This window comes from Patagioenas fasciata, chromosome 28 (assembly GCF_037038585.1).
Source record: "Patagioenas fasciata isolate bPatFas1 chromosome 28, bPatFas1.hap1, whole genome shotgun sequence".
Taxonomy (NCBI): domain Eukaryota; kingdom Metazoa; phylum Chordata; class Aves; order Columbiformes; family Columbidae; genus Patagioenas; species Patagioenas fasciata.
The window spans coordinates 3904007-3928371 of NC_092547.1; the positions used below are offsets into that span (position 1 = coordinate 3904007).

A 24365-nucleotide genomic window follows, 5' to 3' on the forward strand; every position below is an offset into this window, starting at 1 on the left:
CTGGGAGGATGCTGAGATAATACTGGGAGGATACTGGGAAGGATGCTGGGAGGTTACTGGGAAGGATGCTGGGAGAATACTGGGAGGATACTGGGAAGGATGCTGGGAGGATACTGGGAGGATACAGGGAGGATACAGGGAGGATGCTGGGATCATACTGGGAGGATATTGGGAAGGATGCTGGGAGGGATACTGGGAGGATGCTGGGAGGATTCTGGGAGCATACAGGGAGGGTACTGGGAGGATGCTGGGAGGATGCTGGGAGGATACTGGGAGGATAGTGGGAGGATACAGGGGGTGCTGGGCTGGAGGCGAGGGGCTGAGCTGGGCACGGCGGTGCGGGCAGGAGATGCTCAGCCCGGGGGGGAACATGGATCCTGGAGTTTCCTTTCTGGGGAGACATCAGGCACCGCTCATGGCTGGGAAATCCATGTGTTTGCTTTCACACGCGAGTGTGTGCGAAATCACACTCAATTTGATCCGATCGTACCTTACGGGGTGCCGAGCTGGCTGAACATGGCCAGAGAACCACGGCCAGACCATTGCAGCAGCTGCCACCAGCGGGTACGGCGCATTTAGGACGGGGTCTCACTCTCTAGGTCTGCTCAGCTGCTCCTTTTTTTTGGTTGTTTCGGGTTTTTTTTGCCATCTTGTTTCTGATTGCAGCCTCTAGACCTCCCTCCTCCACGCAGTGCATGCGCTTCAGCTCTGCAAATTCACTGAGATAAAGAAATCTGTTAGGATCACAGCATCCCGCTGCGCTGGGCGACAGGGACGTGTCCCTGGAATGCTCCGGCTTGTGAGGTCAGACCGGGACAGCCTCTGTGTTCCTTGACCATGCCGAGGGCCACCCGAGCGATGCTGGTACCCACAGGACTCATCCTGCTCTTGCTGGCGCTGGGCGGCCGCTGCGAGGACACGGTGGCGGCCAACGTGGGCCGTCACACCATCGGCCGCATCGCCGAGCTGCTGTCGCCCTCCGAGTGCCACCGGCTCCAGGGGCAGCTGGCGCGGCCCGACGAGGTCCTGCAGGAGCTGGAGCAGCTCTCGGAGCAGAACAACCCCATCGGCTCCTCCCGGCGCCGCCGCAGCGCCCGCAGCGCCAGGGAGTGCTCGGAGGCTCTGCAGGGCTGGCTGGAGACAGCGGGAGAGGTGACAACCTGGGACCGGCTGGCCGGCGGCCTTGATGAAATTGGACGTCCCGACATCGCCCGGGAGCTGGGGAAGGTCCTGAACCAGGACCGGAGCCTGGAGCTGCGCAGGAACGTGCTGGAGTACGGCCGCTCCGTGCAGCACCTCACGTCCTCGCTGCTGCTGCAGGGCGGCGGGCACGGCGGGACGCGGGCCAGGAGGGCGCCGCTGCGGGGGCTGCGCTTCGGGAGGCGGCCGCCCCCCCCGTACGGCCGCAGCCTGCTGGGCTGGCTTGTGCCCCTGGTCTCCGGCATCCTCGGGGGCTTCGTCGCCTCCATCCTCTTCACCGTGGCTGCCGTGTTCTCCTGCCGCTGGGTGCAAAGCTCGGCCGAGCCTGAAGCGAGGGTGGCACCCGAACTGGAGCAGCTCCTGGAAGCTGCGGGGGGGGAATATGAGAGCAAATAAAATCTTGTGTGCTGCTTTGGCTGAAGATGGGTTCATTTTCTCCATGCAGTTAGAAACCTTTCTTTTCCATAGTTAGCATGCTCTTTATTATTGCTCGTTATTATTGCTGGGAGGAGTGGTGACACTGGAAGCTGTGCTGCCATCAGAGACCTGGACAGGCTGGAGAGCTGGGCAGGGAAAAATGTAATGAAATAGAACAAGGGCAAGTGTAGAGTCTTGAATGTGGGCAGGAACAACCCCAGGTTCCAGTGTAAGTTGGGGAATGAGCTATTAGAGAGCAGTGTAGGGGAAAGGGAGCTGGGGGTCCTGGGGACAGCAGGGTGAGCATGAGCCAGCACTGGGCCCTTGTGGCCAGGAAGCCAATGGGACCTGGGGTGGGTTAGAAGGGGGTGGTCAGTGGGTCAGAGAGGTTCTCCTGCCCCTCTGCTCTGCCCTGGGGAGACCACACCTGGAATCTTGTGTCCAGTTGTGGCCCCTCAGCTCCAGAAGGACAGGGAACTGCATTTTGTATCAAGAAATGGCTCATAGCAATCCACCCAGTGGCACGCGAGCACTGGAGAAGAAAGAGAAGGACAAACAACCCTGAGTGCGGCTTTAACAAGAGAAACAGTTCACTGTGCCCAGTGCCCTCAGAAAATGCCATTTCCTGAGGCCCCAGCGCAGTCGGTTCCTGGCACGGAGCTGCTGCTCTGGGGGCTCCTGCCCACGGCGCAGGTCGGAGCTCAGCGGCCGCCCCGGCCTGGAGCTGCAGGTCCTGGGGAAAAGAGGCTGTTTCGCCATCTGCTGCGGCCGCGGGAGCGCGGGGAGCAGCTCAGCCCGGGCTGGGGGATGGTGAGGAGCAGAACTGCGTGTCGGTGGCGTTAGAGCTGTCAGGGACAACGGCGTTCGGTCTGGAGCGGAAGGAGGGCTGGTGCTCCGACAACCAACGGTGCTGCTGGGGGTTGCAGAGCTCCTGGGAGCGGTTGTGGCAGAAAATGTTCCCTAATGCGATTCAGAATCACGGAATCACAGAATAGTGTGGGTTGAAGGGACCTTCAGATGTCACCTTATCCACCCCTGCCATGAGCGGGGACATCTTCAGCAGCTCAGGGTGCTCAGAGCCCCGTCCAGCCTGGCCTGGGATGTCTCCAGGGATGGTTCAGCCACCACCTCTCTGGGAACCTGGGCCAGGCTCTCACCACCCTCAGGGCAACAATTCCTTATATCCAGCCGGAATCTCCCTCCTTTAGTTTAAACCATCACCCCTTGTCCTATCACAACAGGCCCTGCTCAAAAGTCTGTCCCCATCTCTCTTCAGGCCCCTTTTAAGCACGGAAAGGCCGCACTAAGGTCTCCCCGGAGCTTCTCTTCCCCAGCTGAACACCCCAGCTCTCTCAGCCGTTCCTCCCAGCAGAGTCTCCCTAAAGCACAAAAAGCCTGAACGCTGGGGCTGGGCCGAGCTTTGCGCTGAGACCCTGTGGGTTTCCAAGTCATGACATTTTCCCCCCAGGTTCTTCAACGCGGCAGAGCCTGGATCTGGACCTCCAGCTTGAGATCAGCCTGGCTTTGTAAAGCCACCACTGCAGTCCAGTCTCCCTAGTCCAGAAGCCTGGTTGGGCTGGGCCAGTGGAGTTTTGGGGTGTGGGCAGGGTGGCTGCTGCTGAGCAAAGGGAACAGAATGACAGGGCAGGCAGGAGAAGTCGTTAAAACAAGATGGACGTACCTCTTTATTGCAAATTCCAAAGTAAAAAGATGTACAGTACAAAGGAACTCAAGGTTCAGACATCGTTCTCCCAGCCCGCTGCTCGACCGCCTTCCTCCCCCTCCCCAGCCACCTTCATCCTCCTCCTTCCTTCGTGTGAAACAGAACAGAGAACAGAACCCAGGAGCAAATACAGCACGGGGGAAACAAAAACCAGCGCCATGAACAATGCACGTGAGCAAAGTGCTGGCCCGGCGGTGGGCGGCGGGAGCTGGGCCGGGTCAGGATGGTTGCAGCAGCATCTTTGTCACCCCCGGTGCCCAGCTCCGACTCTACACATGGTGCCCGTGGGTTTTGATTCGTTACACTCGGTCGCTAATTAAGCCTCACAACACCCCTGTGAGGTAGGGAATGAGTACCCATGGGTAGATCGGGACCAGGGGCCGAGTCCTGCCGGCCCCGGTGCTGCGCACCCCACTCCGCACACCCGCGCTGAGCAACTCCAGCACGCAGCCGACGGCAGGGGAATGGGTTTGTTTCATCTCACCCATTTAACAACAAAACAAACCCAGTTGGGTTTGTCCTGAGCGCCTGCCGGCCCTCGCTAAGCACCGTTTGCTGGATGAATTGGGCCAGGGTGTCACCTGATGCTGGTTGCACCCCAACTTAGGTCCCAAAGGTCCCACGGCTGTGGGGAGGGTCCCCATGGATCCATCCTTGTCACTGCCCAGGGACCCCGCTGGGTATTGATGCAGGAGAGCAGGGACATGAGGATGGGATCTGGTGTTGAGGTGCCCAAGCGCGGGTGACACCGGGAGGTCCCCAAGGGCCGGCGGCCACTGGGCAAGGGCTCCCTGAGAGCTCTAGGTCTGCTCTGGCTCCTTTTTAAAGTGATTTTTGGTGTAAATGACCAGGTATGGGGTTAAACACCACCGAGCAGAGTCCTCCCTGGCCAGAGCAGCTCCAGCAGCGGAGCCGTCCCGTGTGTGGGGCTGGATTGGTCCAGGGACACCTGCTTGTCCCCAGGAGGGAGCCCCACACAGAGACTGAACCCAACGGTGACACTGTCAGCGCCGGTCCCCACGGACCCACACTGACCCCAACGGTGACACTGTCAGCGCCGGTCCCTATGGAGCCACACTGACCCCAACAGTGACACTGTCAGCGCCGGTCCCTATGGAGCCACACTGACCCAACAGTGACACTGTCAGCGCCGGTCCCCACGGACCCACACTGACCCCAACAGTGACACTGTCAGCGCCGGTCCCCACGGACCCACACTGACCCCAACGGTGACACTGTCAGCGCCGGTCCCTATGGAGCCACACTGACCCCAACGGTGACACTGTCAGCGCCGGTCCCCACGGACCCACACTGACCCAACGGTGACACTGTCAGCGCCAGTCCCCACGGACCCACACTGACCCCAACGGTGACACTGTCAGCGCCGGTCCCCACGGACCCACACTGACCCCAACGGTGACACTGTCAGCGCCGGTCCCCACGGACCCACGCTGACCCCAACGGTGACACTGTCAGCGCCGGTCCCCACGGACCCACGCTGACCCCAACGGTGACACTGTCAGCGCCGGTCCCCACGGACCCACACTGACCCAACGGTGACACTGTCAGCGCCAGTCCCCACGGACCCACACTGACCCAACGGTGACACTGTCAGCGCCAGTCCCCACGGACCCACACTGACCCCAACGGTGACACTGTCAGCGCCGGTCCCCACGGACCCACGCTGACCCCAACGGTGACACTGTCAGCGCCGGTCCCCACGGACCCACACTGACCCCAACGGTGACACTGTCAGCGCCGGTCCCCACGGACCCACACTGACCCCAACGGTGACACTGTCAGCGCCGGTCCCTACGGACCCACACTGACCCCTGACAGTGACACTGTCAGCGCCGGTCCCCACGGACCCACACTGACCCCAACGGTGACACTGTCAGCGCCGGTCCCCACGGACCCACACTGACCCCAACGGTGACACTGTCAGCGCCAGTCCCCACGGACCCACACTGACCCCAACGGTGACACTGTCAGCGCCGGTCCCCACGGACCCACACTGACCCAACGGTGACACTGTCAGCGCCGGTCCCCACGGACCCACACTGACCCCAACGGTGACACTGTCAGCGCCGGTCCCTACGGACCCACACTGACCCCAACGGTGACACTGTCAGCGCCGGTCCCCACAGACCCACGCTGACCCAACGGTGACACTGTCAGCGCCGGTCCCCATGGACCCACACTGACCCCAACGGTGACACTGTCAGCGCCGGTCCCCACGGACCCACACTGACCCCAACGGTGACACTGTCAGCGCCGGTCCCCACGGACCCACACTGACCCCAACGGTGACACTGTCAGCGCCGGTCCCCACGGACCCACACTGACCCAACGGTGACACTGTCAGCGCCGGTCCCCACGGACCCACACTGACCCCAACGGTGACACTGTCAGCGCCGGTCCCCACGGACCCACACTGACCCCTGACAGTGACACCGACCCCGACAGCACCGGTCCCCACGGACCCACCGGAGGACAAAGCCGAGCCTGGGGACCATCCACTAATACCAGGCCCAAGTCCCTTCCAGCGCGACTCCATCTGCTGCACATTTCACCTACAAACACACTAAGAAGGTCTTGGAATGAAGTCTGGAGGAGATGGAGGGGGAGGAGAATGGAACCAGTCAAATAATTGGGACACCGAGACAACCTTACCTTGTTCAGTGAAAAGGGTAACATTTATTTGATTCTCTTTTGGCTTATAGTAACGCAATTAATTGTTAATCATGTTGGGTAAGACCGTTATGAGCCACCATGCAATGTCTAATACACTAATCTTCACTATTGATCTTTTACAGCTTTAACATCGTTATTTTTCGGCGGAAAATTAAATAATTGGAACTCGGGTGTGGCCTCTATGGAACATCACGGGTTTATTTCCATTTCTGTTCAACATTGGCTTCTATAGTTTAAAAAGAGGCGGACAAGTGGATAAAGCAGCTTGAACTGGTGTTTCTCACCCTCCCCACGGCTCTCGGAAGAACAGGGTCCCAAACCAGCCCGAACGGGGGGACTTCATGAGCGGGAAGGGAAGAGCCACTTGTCACGATCTGACACCTTCGAGTGATTCCCACAGCCCCAAGTGCAGACCAGAAATCCCGCCTATGCGTTGGCTTTGGGCCCAGCTTAAGAACAATGATGAAGTTTAGCCCAATCTTGCATAGAAGTGCTCGACTTATTGCACATTGGAACCCCACAAATAGATATTTTGCTGCTGCAAAATACATTTGCGCTAAAGCTTTTATCAGAACCGAGTTTAAGGGGTAACGTGGATTCATTTTTCATCTTTGGGGGGCGTTTCCTGGCTATCTAAGGAGAACAGAAAAAATATTAAAAAAATAAAAATAAACATGGACAATGGCATAAGCCAGAAGCCATTCTATTATTTGATAGTTCTTTGTATTTACAAAACGGCATGCCGATAAAATAAAATGATATATTACAGTATTTATAATATTCTCTTAAAAAGTTCAACCACACTTCTCAGCTGTTTCTCTGTTTCTTTGTGCTGTTTACAGTGTAGCCTGTACATATGGGTGTCGTTTCCCTTTGCTATTATACATCCTACCCTAGGAGCGCGTGGGGCGGGAGCTGCCGGGACTGGAAAGGGTCCGGCGTGGCCACGGCCGCGCGGCCAGCGTGGCACAGATGGCTCGATGGCTTCCTGCTCTGTGTGTGTTTAACTCGTTTTGAAGCGTTTGCTGGGGCGGGAGCTTTGCGAGCGGAGGTTCATCCTGCCCTCAACTTGGGTTGGGTTTATTTCCTGCTGTTCTGGGTACCCGGAACTCGGTTTGCGTCCCAACGCTCAACCTCTGCGCCGACCCCCTCGATCTCCTTCCAACCCGCCTCGTGCCCTTGGGAATCATGGAGTCACAGGAGGGTTTGGGTTGAAGGGACCTTCAAATGTCACCTTATGCTATGAGCAGGGACATCTGAGCTCAGGGTGCTCAGAGCCCCGTCCAGCCTGGCCTGGGATGTCTCCAGGGATGGTTCATCCACCACCTCTCTGGCCAACCCAGGCCAGGCTCTCATCACCCTCAGGGCAACAATTTCATCCTTATTACCTAATCTAAATCTCCCCTCCTTTAGTTTAAAACCATCACCCCTTGTCCTATCACAACAGGCCCTGCTCAAAAGTCTGTCCCCATCTTTCTTTAGGCCCCTTTTAAGTCCAGAAAGGCCGCGATGATGTGACCCCATGTCTCACCACCCTCAGCATAAAAAAGCCCTCCCTCACATCCAGCCTGAATCTCCTTCCTTGAGTTTAAACCCCTTGTCCCACCACCACAGGCCCGGCTGAAGAAGCCCCGCGCCGGCCCTGCTCAACCATCTCAACCAGAGCAGCGGCCGCGAGGTGGTTTAACTCACCACAAAGAGGATCTGGGGATGGCCGAGTCTGGTCACTGCGGAACATTCACGGTTGGACTCGGCTCGCGATGGTTCTGTGGCATTCGTTACCGCCGCAGCGAGACTTGGCAAGAGGTAGCTCCGATTCCTACCCAACCGCGGGGCCGGTTTGGTCACCGCGCTATCAAAGATGTAAGAAATGGGGGGAAAGAAGTGAAGGCACCTGAGAGGCGGCTCCTCACCCTGCGCTGGCGCTCGGGCAGAGCCCTTGGCGATAGAGCCCACCAGCGCAGAGCTGCAGAAACTGGTACCAAGGGAGGAAGGGGTGAGGGTCTTGGTGAAACCACCCCGTGGCTCAACGGGAATCCCACTGGACATGGGACAACCCAGCGCCACCGGTCACGTCCCCGTCCCCGCGGCCGGGATTGCTTTGGGTATAAGAGGAGATAAGACGCTACATTTTTTAGCGCTTATCTCTAAAAATAATAAAGAAAAGTGTCTATGCTGCAGGATGGAGGCTGAATGATAATTAATGATGAATATTGCAGGATATAAATCAACTTGCTGAGTGGTATTTAAGCCCTAAGGTTTTGGTTTTACAGTGCCGTTCTCGGTTTGATCACCTCCCCTCGGACGAGGTCCAGAGCAGCATGTAGGTCTGTTACATTTCAATGTGCAAAAGAGACGGTTGTATGGCAAAAAAACAAAAGAAAGACAAGTTGCTAAACATCCACACACAATTATTTAATCTGCTTGTTTCTTTTTGCTGTCGTTTTTACCTCCTACTGGCGGGTCTATGAAAAATCACTAAGAACTGGGAAATCCCGGTGAAGGGCGTGATTGCTGAGGGTCCTCTCCCGATCGGGAGCGGGCGGTGGGTTGGTGGCCCCGCGCTGCCGCGGGTCGGGGTGTTGGGCGGATGGTCCTCATGCATGGGCCTGGCACCGCATGCCGGCATGCAAATCGCTTCTATGCACTGAACGAGCACTTTTGTGGGGGGGAATCAGCCCGAGCTGAAGGTACCCGATACCCCATCTCCCCAACCAAATAAAGCCCATGGAGAAAGTAGAATGCGGATAATCAATATCAAATAAACCATGAGAATTAAATGGCATGGGCTAAATGGGCGGTCGGTTCTTTTTTTGTGTTTTACTTGTTTTAACTTTTTTTTTTTCTGTTTTTTTTTTTTCTCTTTTTTTGCTGCTTAACTAAATGCAAATCTAGTTCTGCATGAACAAACCCTTTAACTTGGTGACTTCTGCGTTTTCTTTCAAGAATCATCAACAAAATGGGAAAATAAAATCCGCTTTTGGCTGCTTTGGAAAATATATGAATCCCAGCAGCGGGTTTTCTGTGGTTTTGTGTGTGTGTGTGTGTTTTATTTTGCTGTGTTTGTCCTAAGTTGCATTGACTGATGTGGAACATGCAGTATCCACCTGCCCAAACGATAGAAAATCCTTGGTTTTCCTTATTTTTGTGTTTAAATGTTTGTTTAAGGGTCCTCTCACCAGGTGGAAGGTCACTGCTTTAGATGCAACACTGTCACACAGTAAGCAGACTATGTTTGGTATAAGATCTTCAGGTAAGTGTCTCCGCAGCTGTTCTGCATTTTTTGATACAATTCGCGAGAGTCTGTAAACAATCTTTATCGCTTGCAAATATTTTAAATCTGTACAATTCTACGATTTTTTTATCTCAACACTTGGATTCCCTGACGTCTTTTTGCCTTTTCGCCTTTTCTCGTCTGCCTTCCTCCGCCCGCTGCTGTTTCTCCTTCTCGGGTTTGGTGACGCTGTCGTAGGACGGGAGGGACGCGGTCGAGGGGGTGCCTTCCTTTTTCTCCCTGTTCGCCCCTCCGTTTTCCAGTTTAGTGGAGACCGGCCTACGGCTAATAAAGCCTCGCCTTGCTAAACGAGCCCTGTAAGCCCTCTGGATAACCACCGCGGATACCTCCTCTTGCTTACGCCGCAGCGTCGTCGTGATGGGCTCATAAGACACTTTGGAAGGGTTGGACGCCACAAATCTTTCCTCCATCTGTTGTCGCAGTATATCCAGCTCCCCGCTGTCCCCCAGGACACGTTTGGTGAAGGCAAAGAGGATGTCCAAACAGTGGATCCTGTCTCCACTCACCATCGGCAGGTCCATGGCGATGAGTTCGATGGTGTTGGGTTTTGGGACGCGCAGAGGATGCTCCAAAGCGTCGGCAAAGTCCGCGAGCTTGCTGTACTCTATGAACTGCGTGGCATCAGGGTCGAACTTCTCCCAGATCTCGTAGAAGGTCTCAAAGTCGTCCTCGCTCAGCGGGTCCGCGCTCTCCTCTGTGGCCACGCTGAAGTTCTCCAGGATGATGGCGATGTACATGTTGACCACGATGAGGAAGGAGATGATGATGTAACTCACAAAGAAAAATATCCCCACTGAAGGGTTCCCACAATCCCCCTTAAACCCGCTCCCAGGGTGCTCCTTGTCCAGGTCGCAGTCTGGCGGCCGGTTCAGGATGGGCAGCAGCAGGCCGTCCCAACCGGCCGACGTGGTGATCTGGAACAAGCAGATCATGCTGTTGCCAAAGGTCTCAAAATTGAACATATCGTCTATGCCAGCCTCATGCTTGACGTAGGCAAAGTTCGACATGCCAAAGATGGAGAAGATGAACATGACCAAGAAGAGCAAGAGGCCGATGTTGAACAAGGCAGGCAAGGACATCATTAAGGCAAAAAGCAAGGTGCGGATTCCTTTGGCTCCTTTGATCAAACGCAGGATACGTCCAATGCGAGCCAGTCGGATGACTCGGAAGAGAGTGGGCGACACAAAATACTTCTCAATGATTTCAGCCAGGAACATTCCTAGAGAAGAAGAGAAGGGACAAGTGTGACCATGGAGACGTGCGGTCTGCTGCTTCTTCTGGGCCTAGTCAAGGGACGGGGCACGCAGAGCACCTTGGCCACATTTCTGGTTGGACTCCATGATCTTAAAGGTCTTTTCCAACCAAAACGACTCTATGTGATTGAGAGGTCTCACCTTCAGGCAGGTAAATCTTAGCTGGCTGCTCTGGCTCCCTAAATGTTCTCTTAAACGGAGAGGGGGACAGGTACGGTTGGACAAGGATGGATGAGATGTCTCTTGGAGGTGTCTCGCTCTGGGTGCCTAACCCTGCCATGGGAGCCGGGCTACCGACTCTATTTTGAAAGTGCTAAAATGTAAGATAAATCTTATTTCAAGCAGTTTTAGACTGCAGGACAGTCTCTAAATGTTGGTGCTTTGTCAGTATTCCTGGGCAGAGCTGAGCGACCCTGTTGCATCCGTGAGGTTGTACATGTTTTGCAGATTAGCTGCTAAAACCTGAAAACCTGTTGGAGGAAACTGGTGGATTCAACATTCAACCGAAGTGAAAACAAGAGCGCGAATCCCATGCTGATGGAGGAAGCGCTGCAATGCTATTTGCAGTGGTTAGTAAGCATTACAACACTCGGATGAGGTGAGTAAAAGTTCTGGTTTTAAAGGCAGGGACAGTAATTGTCAAGTGTTTTACTCCATACAACTGTAAATGAAAGATGGAACAGAGGCGAGGGTGCATTAGTTGGGGCTTCAAGCTGCCAAATTCTGCCACAATCTCTTCAGAAGGCTGAAAAGAGACAGCAGAAATCCTGCTAGCGCTATATCCCCCTCAAAGACACGAACGTGCTCTACTCTGCAAACACTCACAGACCTCTAACTGATGTCGCACTTACCCACGATGGACAGAATCACAACCACGAAGTCAAAAATGTTCCACCCGATGGTGAAATAATAGTGCCGCAAGGCGAACATCTTCAGCACACACTCACAGGTGAAGAAGATGACAAACACGAAGTTGATCCAGTACAGGATGTCCTCCATCTGCTTGCTTTGCGTGTCCGTCTCCACCATCATGGTCACCATGTTGAGGCAAATGAGCATCATGATGACGATATCGAACGCTTGCTGAGTCACAAAGTCAAAGACGGCTCCTTGAATGCGGTTCTGTGCGACAGGAGAGAGACCATGAACCAAACCAGTTTCAACCACAATCTACTGTTAATTAACGAGTTATTTCACTGTTGGTGGAAACAGGGATGAGGACGTAGTTTTTGCAGTATCTTATGGAGCTTTGAAGGTGAACTCCAGCCACCATTACGGGAAAGGCAGGAAAATGCTCTCATTTATACCCCGACCGTGCCACCACAGCCCTGTTACCAGCATATTTTCCTCTTTGTTGGGACCAAAGGCAGGCGATGCCCTTGGGTTCACAAGTGGAGGACACAGCCAGGTCCACCTCGCAGCGCTGACGGCTGCAGAGCTCCTGAGCTAGAACCTCGACATCCAGAGCTCTGCTCACTAACACCAGGAGGGCTCCTGCTCTCCATCTACACCTCGCAGCCACACGGGTGCTTTCAGATTGTTCGGTGGACTCGAGTGACCCAACTGATTAACAACAACCACAACTGTAGCGTTTTAAGCTCTCAGGTCATATCTGAACGACAAGAACATGGGGATGCGGAGTCCAGAACAAGGGATGCTCTTGGAGCCATGGCTCCTTTGAAACCTACTCTGCAGGGCTGTTTTGCTTTGAGTTAATTCCCTTTATAACATACTCACCAGAGGTCGGGGAATAGGTTTCTGAGGCTTCTTTGAGCCCAGTTTTTTCATGGCATTATAGTACTTCTTTTGTTCTTCTGTCATGAAAATATCTTGACCTCCAAAGTAAAGGGGCGAAAGGAAAACTGGTTACAATCGGCTTGTCCACCAGGAGGAAAAGGAACAACAACCCAGCTAAGTCAGGGGGACGCCTGCCATAAGGGAGGTTGGTGGCAGCTATTTCAGCCAGAAAGAACCTACACTAACACCCTAGGCGCACTGGTTTTCCTTGATGGAAAAGGGAGGATTTTGCCCATGAATATTTATTGCACGACCTCCTTTCCCATCCCCTCTGTCTCCTTTGCGACCAACAGTTCTGCGCAAACCCTCAGCTTGACTTACAGGGAACACAAGCAGTATCTAAGGGAGGGCCAAGGAATCCACCCTATTCCCAGTCTGTATATTTTAGTCAAGGCAATTAAAAACACCCAAACCAGAAATGCATTAAAATGTAGTCTGGGGAAAACATGTGAAGAGTTTTACACGAGCCTGTTGTGCCGGTCTCAGGGGGGCGATGCAAGAGACACAGGGGTTCTGCAGCCCAAGCTTTCAAAAGGGAGGATTGTGCCCCAAACTGAGGGTCCTTGGTCTTTATTTTGCAGAAAACCCCCTCACAGAACAGACTCAACGTTCCCCTCCTATCAGCAAACACACAGCACTTATCTTTTTCTTCTGTTGGTTGAAGTTGTCGATGATGACGCCGATGAACAAGTTCAGGGTGAAAAAGGAGCCGAAGATAATGAAGATAACGAAATATATGTACATGTAAATGTTGTCCTCATACTTGGGCTGCTGTTCTTGCTGAATGGGAGACGAAAAGAGAAAGAAATAACATTTCAAAGACCAATATAGTCACAAAATGAGACTGGTCATGATTCCAAGATTCCCATATAAGACATCATGCTTCATAAAGCCGTAGTTATATAGGGAAAACCATGTCCTCACACTGTTGAAAGTAAAGCAAAAGTATATGCATGTATGTATGTATATATCGGGAGGATGACAATCTCACACTCAGAAATATAACACGCTACCGTTTAAACTGATAAATGAGGTCAGTGCCCGTAAAATTAATAATCGGTTTGCAAATCACAAAGGAAATGATCATTTCAATGACAAGCACCGTCCCAGTGAAGACATCGTTCGTTCTTCTGAAGAGGACCATTAAGAACAGAAGCGCCTGAAGAAAGAGCGCCAAGCCAGACACCATTTCAAACTGGAGTCATAGCAACGCTCGGGCTCCCGCGCCAGGTTCAGGCAGGATCTCCGAGCCAATTCCTCCCTGTGATTCACTCTGACGATGAAACAGCTTCACTGTACTCCTCTCTTCGCTATTTCTACTCCAGCAGGAGTTTCCCTGCCCCTAAAGCAACCAGAACTCAGCCTTTTTGGGGATTTTCTTAGCGTCTTTTAACTTATCGCCCTGACAGAGCAAATTAAACCACCACAGCGTTAAACCCACAACATAAGCAGAGTTCTACTGGTTTTCCTCAGGATTTTACCCAAGCGAAACAGCAGTGTGAAACACTGGGAGGTGAGTTTGTGCGTGAGCAGCGTTACCTTTCTGGAGTCCACTGCCGCATACATGATGTCCATCCAGCCCTTGAACGTAGCCTGGGAAAGAAAACACACGTTCAGAATTCGCCCAAAGGAAAAGAATAAGTCTGATTTGTGCCTCTGTATAGCAAACTTAATATCCCTTAAAGATTTCTCTTTTCATTGAATCTAAACGGAATGGATCTGAACGGAATGGATCTAAATGGAGAGAATCTGAACGGAATGGATCGAAATGGAATGGATCTGAATGGAATGAACCTGAACGGAATGAACCTGAACTGAAAGAATCTAAATGGAATGAACCTAAATGGAATGGATCTCAATGGAATGGATCCAAACAGAATGGATCCAAACAGAATGAACCTAAACGGAATGGATCCAAACGGAATGGATCCAAAACGGAATGAACCTAAATGGAATGGATCCAAACGGAATGGATCCAAAACGGAATGAACCTAAGCGGAATGGATCTAAACGGAACGGATCTAAGCGGAATCAATCTAAAATGGAATGGATCTAAACGGAATGGATCAAAGCGGAATGGATCTAAACAGAATGGATCAAAGCAGAATGGATATAAAATGGAATGAATCTAAACTGAATGGATCCAAACCGGAATGGATCCAAACATTGAATGAATCTAAATGGAATGAATCTAAGCCAATCTAACCAGGTTTACTGTTGTCCCATGGAAGGTTGGAGACTCTCTGAAGAGCAGAGTTGGGACAACCTGCCATACTGGGAATGGCAATTCTACTCTAGACCCAAATCCCAGTGGGGTTAATGGGCCGCTGCCTTTCACAGGGAGAGGGAAGGAGGCACAAGGCACGAGGAGCAGCTTCTGTTCCCCATTACTGACCAGGGAGGTGGCGAAAGCAAAACTTACGACTTGCAGAAGAGCCAGATATCCTGCCCCGACGTTGTCAAAGTTAATTTTCACGTTCTTCCATCGAATCTCGGTGGAGTTGGGTGGCATCAGCGCTTCGCAGTCTGTCTTGTTGTTAACAATTTCTACTTCAAAGCGCTCCTCAGCTGTTTCATTAAAGCAGTAATGATATTTCCCGGCAAACAGGTTAACCCCCATAATGCTGAAAATCAGCCAGAAGATAAGGCAGACCAACAACACATTCATAATGGAAGGGATAGCGCCAACCAAGGCGTTGACAACCACCTGTGTTGGAAGGGGTGGGAAAAAGTTTCAGTATAAAACACGAGGCAGGAACAGCGAGCATCAATACAGCTGTTTTTGGGGGGGGAATTGGGGGTAAGGCCACTGACGGATCGGTGGCGGTTACTCCACGCAGAAGTTGGCAGTGAACTTAGGCCAAGCGGGCAGAGATTCTGCTTCAAAGCGCCGTGAAGCGCCGTTTTGTCCAATAAAACAGGCCGGCTTGTCAGATTTTGGATCGGTACCCCTTTGGTTAAACAATCGTTTGGAAGAATTTCAGTTGCCAAAGGGAGAGGGGACATCACGGAGTGAGGCTCAGACTCTCTTCTCAGATACAACCAGGCTCCTAAGCTACGGTTTTCTCAGAGCCGAGTTGGAGGAGACGTTTCCTCAGGGATTTATCAGCCAGTGGCCCTTACGGCCATTCCCCACTTGCAAACAAGGCTGTTATCACTTCCAAGCCCGGCTCCTGCTCCCACCGAGCTCACCAGCAACCGCGGCGGCGCCGGCTGCGGTGGGGACAGGCCCAGGCCCAGCGTTGCTCTGGTAAAACTAAGCAGCGAGTCGCCGTCAACATCGAGGTTCTATTTGTGCTGAAGCAAGGCCAGTCACGGTGTGTCAGGCAGACAGCTGAGCATGCGCTGTGCAGGCTCCAGAGGACAGAAAAGCCATGTTCCTTCCTCCAAAGGGCACCAAACACGGGGTCCGCCAGAGCTCGGATCTTCCGCCACCTCCTCATTTCAGCCTCGCGGAGTTCGGGAGCATCCCCGGCCAACGCGGGACACAACGGACGCCATCAGCCTTTTAAGAGAGTTAGGTCAGCAGGATATTAAATGTTTTATCGTGATCTAATTTAGATTCCTTTAATAGGTGAATGGAATCTGGTTTTACGCCTTTGTCGTAGTTTTGAAAGGCAAATCAACGCCACGGCGACTCGGGGTCCTCAAGGGTCCCCAGTGTCCCCTGTGCTGGATGAAACCCACACACGCTCGTCCTGCACCCTCAGCAGGATGGAAAATCAAAGACAAGGCTCATCTAGACAGTAATTAGCATTCCAACTGCTAAATGACGCCGTTAATTCATCACCGCGTACCCAGGGAGGTGTAAAGACCCAGATTAGAGTCAGGCTCTTTGCCTTCGTTCTGCCTTCACCCCGATGGGTCGCTCGGCTGCTGACCAGCGCTGCGCCTTTTTGGGTTAAGATCCTTCAGATATCAAAATGCTGGGTTATTCCAGCTCGTCGCGAGGAGCGGAAGAAGCGTCACATCCTCCTGAAACGCGGGCGCTTGAATGGCGTTCAATTTATACGGCAAAAAGAGCTGAGAGAAGGAACATGGCTTTTGTGTGCGGACTAAGATCGCATGCACGTTTCACAGCATTACTGACAACTCCCTTACAACTGAAGAGCAGAGCAAGCTCTTGGAAATGCACATTACTATGGAGTAGAGAAAAGCAAAGAACTACATTTTCTGTTGCTTTGCAAAGGCATTTTGGATCTCTGTTCTCTGGCTCGGAAGAATCGCTCTGGTGATACGGGGCAGCAACCCTTGTCTTCGGGTCAAAACGAAGGAAAATCGTTAGGTTTAGGTAACTAACGGGGCCGGAGTCCCTCAATTTAAGCATGAAATTTCCTGATTGTGCCTTAGAAATCACGGCTTAAAAACAGCTTTTAATATCTACAGGTTTAGTGCTGGGTCTTGTCCTCTTAGGCGGGACCTGATCCCAGCCCAGAATAAGCTCTGGCTTTGTGCCGATGGAAAAGTTTTCATCCTTTGTGCCTGTATTATAGAATCGAGTTTAGAATTAAGCAAACTGACACAAAGAAATAACAGCGGGATAACGTATTAGGGAAGCAAGAAACCTCTTTGGATTTGTGATGATGACATTTATTTCTTTATAAGGAAATCCTGGTGGGATTTGAGGATTCCTGCTCAGCCCATTGAGTCTCCGTCGCTGTTTTGTGCCCAGTTACGCTGCAGCAAATTCAAAGGGGAGCAGAAGGGTGCGGGTGAATCGCTCCAGTCACTCTCAAGTAAAACTGCGACTTCTATTCTCTTCCCTATTCTTTTTTAAATCCATCATTTTATCGCTTGTAATATCTCTAATTGTGAGCTAACTGGGATTTAGCACAAAAGACCTACTTTCTTGTTCTAAGTGCAACTGGGAAAGCCATTAATACAACGTGCCCTTTACTGAACAAAACCGGATTTTTTGCGTGTTCTTACGAGACTATTTCAGTCCCAAATAGGAAAAAAAAGCACCAAAATAGAGGATATCGGTGGCAAAGTAACGAGGCGCTGCAATAATTGCGAATCCCCAAGGCAGTGGTGCTGTCTACCAATTTGAGGAAAGCTCGTTAAGTTCAATGCTTTGCTTGTGCTTCGGTGCCGGTTCCGCAGCGACAGGACAGGGACCGTAAAGCGAGGGGACAGGGAGGAGTGGGGAGGAAAAGCTTCACGGTCAGACAAGGCTTCCAGTCCCGCCGGACTGGACCGAGAACAACAAGGTGCAACAAGAGGAATTAAACCAAAGGCTTTTTGTCAAAGAGCTGCTCTCCCCGCCAGGCCCTTCCTGCAGTGATCTGAGAAAGGAAACAGCCTTTTACCCCCCTGCAGGCAGACTGCATTTTTAAAACGACCCCTCTGATACGGGCTTTCAATCCAATTCCACCAGCGGCCAACACCTAGAGGGGCTGGAGACACCCAGCTGGTTCCAATTCTGCTTCTTTGCACCTGGTGATTCTCCCTAGATCAAAATAAACCACAGCTGAGAAGCCCCCTCGGATGCTAGAGGTCAAAGCCAGGCTAAATGAGAACAGCCAAGTGTTAAACGTTGTCTACAAATGGCACGTGGTTTGGGCCAGTAATTAATGTAATGAGGCAGCTGAATGCATCTCCCTTTCTTAGGAGGGGAGGGTGCAGCGGTGGGCGGGTGAGGGGGCATCCACGGTCGAGGTGATCGAGTCAGCAGCTGCATCATGATTCTCTTGGGAGTTTTTATTATCATTATTATGATGATTTATTTGTTCTTTCCACCAGTTTTGATCAGTTCTAGCATGCTTAAAAAAAACCGCTCCACAGGCATGCAGAAGGATCAGCTGCTAATGGCATCTTACCCTCATCCCCTCAAATCGGGACAACGCTCTTAAAGGCCTCAAAGCTCTTAGTGTCCTAAGGGACTTTATGGCACCTAGTTCCGAGTAGCCCAGGGCATTAGCTATAAGGCTGACTAAAGAGACCTACACAGAAAATAGAAAAAAAAAAGAAAGAAAGAAAGAAAAACAAAAAAAAGAAAAAGAAAGAAAAGGTTCCAGACTGTTAGAATGAATCCCCTAGCGCTGATTGCCCAGCCCAGACTACCAGCCTGGGCGGCCCCCAGAGTAAATACCGAAGATATGACACCAGCTGCCTACTTCACTTGACTGAAACGACCTGGAAGGAAACAATGTGGTTGAGAAAGGCGTAAGAAAAGAACAGAGGGGAAAGAGAAGTGAGAGAGAGGCAGAGACACACAGACGGAGAAGGGGTCTTGTCGAAGGAAGAGCCCAAACGATGACAAAAACCTTACCCTCGCCCTTTACTGTCTGCAGGATCCCAGCGGCTCCCATTAAACTTAAGCCAGACAAATGTTAAAGGTACCTATGGGAAAGAATACAGATAAATACACACACTGCACAAACTGCGCTCAACTCGTCTCGCGATGCTGGGGCTGAGCGGAGCTGCGGCCTCCGGACGGGCCCGCGCCGAGCGTGCTGCTGCCACCCTGCCTGAAACACAACGCCAACCCCATCACACGCGGTGCCGGGGCGGCCCAGTCCACCTCCTGCTGCCCGGAACCCCAGGACGGGGACGTTCGCTCTGCCGGCAACACCGAGCGGTCCTGAGGATGAGGATGGTGGGGCCCATTCCCACCGTGCGCAGCACAGGGGTTGTGGGGCTGCTGGGCTCTGGTCTGGCACGATTCTCTTTGAGTGAATTTGCCTGTCAGCTAAAGCTTCATATTAGCTGTGCTTTCCTGAAAAGCCAGATGCATGTTTTGGTAGACACAGCAATGGAATGAGAGATCATTGAGAAGAATGGATGCACATCCCACGAGAGGGGCAAAAACAGGTGACCAAAAACTGACCAACTGAGTATAGAATCACAGAATCCCAGAGCGTCCGGGGTTGGAAGGGACCTGGAGAGCTCATCCAGTGCAATCCCCCCATGGAGCAGGAACACCCAGCTGAGGTTCCACAGGAACCAGGCGGGTTTGAATGTCTGCAGAGAAGGAGACTCCACAACCCCCCTGGGCAGCCTGGGCCAGGCTCTGACACCCTCACCACGAACAAGTTTCTGCTCATATTCAAGCGGAACCTCCTGTGTTCCAGTTTGCACCCATTGCCCCTTGTCCTGTCACTGGTTGTCACCCAGAGGAGCCTGGCTCCATCCTCCTGACACTGCCCCTTTCCACATTGATCCCCAGGAATGAGTCCCCCCTCAGTCTCCTCTTCTCCAGCTCCAGAGCCCCAGCTCCCTCAGCCTTTCCTCACACGGGAGATGCTCCACTCCCTCCAGCATCTTGGTGGCTGCGCTGGACTCTCTCCAGCAGTTCCCTGTCCTTCTGGAACTGAGGGGCCACAACTGGACACAATATTCCAGGTGTGGTCTCCCCAGGGCAGAGCAGAGGGGCAGGAGAACCTCTCTGACCTACTGACCACCCCCTTCTAACCCACCCCAGGTCCCATTGGCTTCCTGGCCACAAGGGCCCAGTGCTGGCTCATGGTCACCCTGCTGTCCCCAGGACCCCCAGCTCCCTTTCCCCTACTCTGCTCTCTAATAGCTCATTCCCCAACTTACACTGGAACCTGGGGTTGTTCCTGCCCAGATTCAAGACTCTACACTTGCCCTTGTTCTATTTCATTACATTGTTCCCTGCCCAGCTCTCCAGCCTGTCCAGGTCTCTGATGGCAGCACAGCTTCCAGTGTCACCACTCCTCCCAGCTTGGTGTCACCAGCAAACTTGCTGACAGTCACTCTATTCCCCCGTCCAAATCATTGATGAATATATTGAATAACACCGGCCCCAGCACTGACCCCTGAGGCACTGCACTGGATCCAGGCCTCAACTGGACTCTGCCCATTGACCACGACTCTCTGGCTTCTTCCCTTCAGCCAGTTCGCAGTCCACCTCACTACCTGCTCATCCATTCACATGGATAATTCATATAAAAGTGGGAGATCACGAGGATCTTGTCCCTTTTCCTTATGGCCAACATTAGGAGAGGACCTTGTGAGTCATCCCTGCGAACTGAGGCCAGTGACAGACTGAATCCAGTTCCATTGGCTGCAGAGTCCAGTCCAGGACTTTGGGTGCCTGCCCTGCAGTTGCTGGGACTTTCAAGATTGGTTTTGTATATTTTGTATTATTTTCTCTATTTTATTAGTAGCATTAATAAAACATCTTGAATTTTCCTTCTCTCTGTCCTTCTTTCCCTCCCGATCACCTGTCCTTAGTGGGAAGGGGGGAGAGTAAGGTGTCAAAGGGGTTAACAATACATCTGCCCTGGTTTTATTGTCACCCTGCAGTTAAAACCTCAACAGGCTCCTACCGCTGGGAACAACCTTATTTCCATTTCCATTTAGGCTCTACTCCTGTGAACTACCCAATATCCTTGAGCAGGAGTACCAAGCGCGGCTCAGTGTCCACAGGATTAAACCCCATGTTACCAAAAGCCTAAAACCATCTACTTTTGGACCTGGCCCGTGTGTTCGGGGCCACCGTCTGTTCCGATGTGAGCCAACGGAAAACGCTTTAGATCGGACATGACTTGGCCATTTGTGAATAATATCTACGGACACCACTGTGCCAGCAGCCCACTGTTCTCTGCTTGTGGCTGGGATCACATTAGGGACACAGATAAGAACCAGATATCTCAACCTTTCTTATGGGAAAAAAACATGACATCAATATATTGCAACAAATAATGGACACACATGAGACCTCCCCTTACAACAGGTGGGGTTTTCAGCTTGATTCTCAGAATAGGTCACTTCCTATTTATTATTTAAAAAAAGGATATTAAGATAATAACGTGAAATTAATTATAGGGATGCTCGTTATTCCATACATTCCAGGACCAGATTTCAAATGCAGGAGCATGAGGGAAAATGTTCATCTTATCTTTGTCTTATCAATTTATATGATTTAATCTTATCTTACTGCTTGTGCCTGTGCTTCATGCTGCTTCTGTCTCCAAGATAAACGGTCACGATATACGGCAACGCGCTCTGGTTTGCCATGGGGTTTTCTGATTTTAAACTGACACCGATTCAAACGCGCCAGGGTGTCCCAGAGATTTATGACAAAGTCTTTGTGATCAGCCTAATTAGGACGGGATGGAGCCCACGGTAACGTGGGCCCATGGAATTCCTGCTCCCGAATTCCAAAACGCGGATGGGATCGGAGGCCATAAACAAAGAACCGCAGTGGTTTACCCCGTAACTATAACACACTGAATCATCACTTTTAGAGCCGTTTCCCTCAGGATAACGACTCGGTCTGCAGTAAATCAACCCACTAAAGCCTGGTTTAATTTTCACGGGGTCTTTTGAGTTTGATTCTCTAGGACAGAGACACCGCAGCGCCAACGGCTGACAAAGGGAATCCCACAGTGATTGCAGAGCACGAGCCCTCGTATTGCCCAGAAAAAGACTCTGCCTTCACCAGTACACCCAGCAAGCTTTGGGGGTCAGAGCAGAGTTATTTGACAACGCTAGCAAACCTGGAAAATAACATTCAAGAGCGTTGTTATGATGCAAAGGCTTATTCTGCCAGCCTGACTTCACTCGAACCCCATTTATGTCACATTAAACATTTGTTAAAAAGAAGTTTGATTTAACGAATAGCTGAGATCTTGCTGAGCGATATTTTGGCATCTCAAATGCGTATTTTTGCACATGAAAATGTGCTGCTCTCCTGCCTGAGATACCAAGTGAAAAGAGGAGTTTTCCTCAAGCCCTGGTCCTCATGCGCTCGTTCCAATGTGTTACCTGATGGGGAGGGTCCTTATCTTTACTCCCCCAGCAACCAGGTACTCGGGATGAAAATAAAACATACACCAAATGTGACAATTAAACTGCACTTTGCTCCCAACGGCTGGGATTCAACTCACACCGTGAAGCAGAACGCCTGGCAATGCTATTTCTGTGCTCGGCTGCTGGTCGGCTCTTTAATTCAATACCCCAAAGAACTGCATCGGCTGGAACACTCTCCTCAAAAGCGGGATGGGTACAGGGTGATTTATCAGACATTAATACTTCAAGAAAAGCGTTAAGGGGATCGCAGAGGACTTAAACAATAACTAAAATGCAATTTTCTATAGGAAATTTTATGTCTATAGCACATCTCCAGTCACTCCTGCCCCGAGTTCCAAGCACAGCTCCTCCACCTAGTCAGAAGTATTTCTGAGTGATAATGTCACTGCACAGCGGATTGTCCTAACTGAATCATATTCAAAATGCTCCAAACAAGAAGCTTAGAACAGTTTAACAGAATCCCAGAATGTCAGGGGTGGAAGGGACCTGGAAAGCTCATCCAGTGCAATCCCCCCATGGAGCAGGAACACCCAGCTGAGGTTCCACAGGAACCAGGCGGGTTTGAATGTCTGCAGAGAAGGAGACTCCACAACCCCCCTGGGCAGCCTGGGCCAGGCTCTGCCACCCTCACCACGAACAAGTTTCTGCTCATACTCAAGCGGAACCTCCTGTGTTCCAGTTTGCATCCATTGCCCCTTGTCCTGTCACTGGGTGTCACCCAGAAGAGCCTGGCTCCATCCTCCTGACACTGCCCCTTTCCACATTGATCCCCAGGAATGAGTCCCCCCTCAGTCTCCTCTTCTCCAGCTCCAGAGCCCCAGCTCCCTCAGCCTTTCCTCACACGGGAGATGCTCCACTCCCTCCAGCATCTTGGTGGCTGCGCTGGACTCTCTCCAGCAGTTCCCTGTCCTTCTGGAGCTGAGGGGCCACAACTGGACACAAGATTCCAGGGGTGGTCTCCCCAGGGCAGAGCAGAGGGGTTTTATTCTTGCTTGGGGCATTCACTAAGGACACTGATTCACAACGGGACGCGCTGAAATGTTTTAAGACTCGAAGCACTTGGGATTCTTAAGTTCCTTGGTTTGAAATTCTCTGCACTTCGAGTGCTATTGAATTCCAACACTTTCTGCCACTTTTGACAGCATAAATTCCATTTATTTTAAATGCCCTTGCTGTGCTTCAGAGTCAGATTTATTACCAACACCTCCCTCTATTGACTTAATTTTCAAACGTATTCTCCCTCCACAGAGGAATCCCAGCCTGCCCATGTTCCTCGTTCACGCTGCAATCTCTGATAACCAACCCTTCTGGTTTGATATGACTCTGCTTTTTCTCTCATGGCCATTACATTTTATTAACAGAAGGATGACGTTGAGCTTCATTTTGCACAACAAGCTTTCAAACTACTCCAGTTTGCACAACTATCCGCGCCCAATGCTCAGAAGGTGGTAGGATGGGAAGATTCTGCCTGTCTCATTATCCCCCTGTGGTTAATAATGCAAATAATTGATTACAGAAGGTGTCACCGAGGAATATCGCACCTGCACAAGTGCTCTCACTGTTACACCTTCCAGCAGCTCAACCTGTATGCAGACCCCTTCAAAACAACCTTTTCAGCGGAGCAAAAGCGTCTCTGAGGCAGAAATTGTAGGGGAAACACCGGTAGCACTCGAAGGGCTCAAGGGTTTCACCCTTGTTTTGGAAACGCACAGATACCCGAGGCCAAACCCTCATTAACCACACGATTCGGTGAGGACATTTCTCCAGAGAAAACGTTACCCCGGCGTTTTTCTACCTCCCGTTTTGTTTTCCACCCAGAAATGAGGAGAGGATACATACAGCCACGATGAGGAAATCCAGCCAGCACCAGGCGTTGGTGAAGAACTTGACGAAGCCGTACGCACACCACTTGAGAAGCATCTCCAGGATGAAGATGTACGTGAAGACCTTGTCCGCGTACTCCAGGATGGTCCGGATGGTTTTCCTCTGCTCTATGTAAATATCCTCAAAAGCCTGGGAAATGACCAGGTAACCGTGTCATTAGATGGGATTTATTCCAATTTATATCTAAACCTTCAGCAACTGCTGTCACTACAATAACACACACAAGCGGGTTTTCTCTGCAGCTCAGCACATCCAAAAGGGCCGAGTTAATTGGCAATCAGAGTGTTAATTACTAAGAAAGCTGCGCTGGTAGAGAAAACCA

The 24365-nt window shown here is 51.7% G+C and overlaps 2 protein-coding genes across 8 annotated transcripts in view; one reads left to right on the plus strand and one right to left on the minus strand.

Moving 5' to 3' along the window:
• Window positions 1-837: 837 nt before the first annotated feature.
• TMDD1 (transmembrane and death domain 1) lies at window positions 838-1596 on the plus strand. Its single transcript, XM_065858828.2, has one exon. It carries the CDS (start codon window positions 838-840, stop codon window positions 1594-1596), a length of 759 nt encoding a protein of 252 aa, XP_065714900.2.
• Window positions 1597-6014: 4418 nt separating this feature from the next.
• The window catches only part of SCN8A (sodium voltage-gated channel alpha subunit 8), a 60188-nt gene continuing 41837 nt past the window's right edge, over window positions 6015-24365 (minus strand). For 4 of the 7 annotated variants that reach the window (XM_065858873.2, XM_071800080.1, XM_071800082.1 and 1 more), the window contains 8 exons: window positions 23999-24172; window positions 18199-18321; window positions 14802-15086; window positions 13919-13972; window positions 13022-13159; window positions 12320-12424; window positions 11434-11704; window positions 6015-10548 (listed from right to left, as the gene is read on the minus strand). In XM_065858873.2, the coding sequence (XP_065714945.1) occupies window positions 9401-10548; window positions 11434-11704; window positions 12320-12424; window positions 13022-13159; window positions 13919-13972; window positions 14802-15086; window positions 18199-18321; window positions 23999-24172 (2298 nt within the window). In that variant the 3' untranslated portion in view covers window positions 6015-9400. The remainder of the gene's footprint in view (window positions 10549-11433; window positions 11705-12319; window positions 12425-13021; window positions 13160-13918; window positions 13973-14801; window positions 15087-18198; window positions 18322-23998; window positions 24173-24365) is intronic. The other 3 variants (XM_071800081.1, XM_071800085.1, XM_071800084.1) reach the window with 2 other exon arrangements.

Excerpts from the sequence above, each read along its gene's own strand:
- TMDD1 (XM_065858828.2), top strand. The coding sequence starts at position 838 with ATGCCGAGGGCCACCCGAGCGATGCTGGTACCCACAGGACTCATCCTG.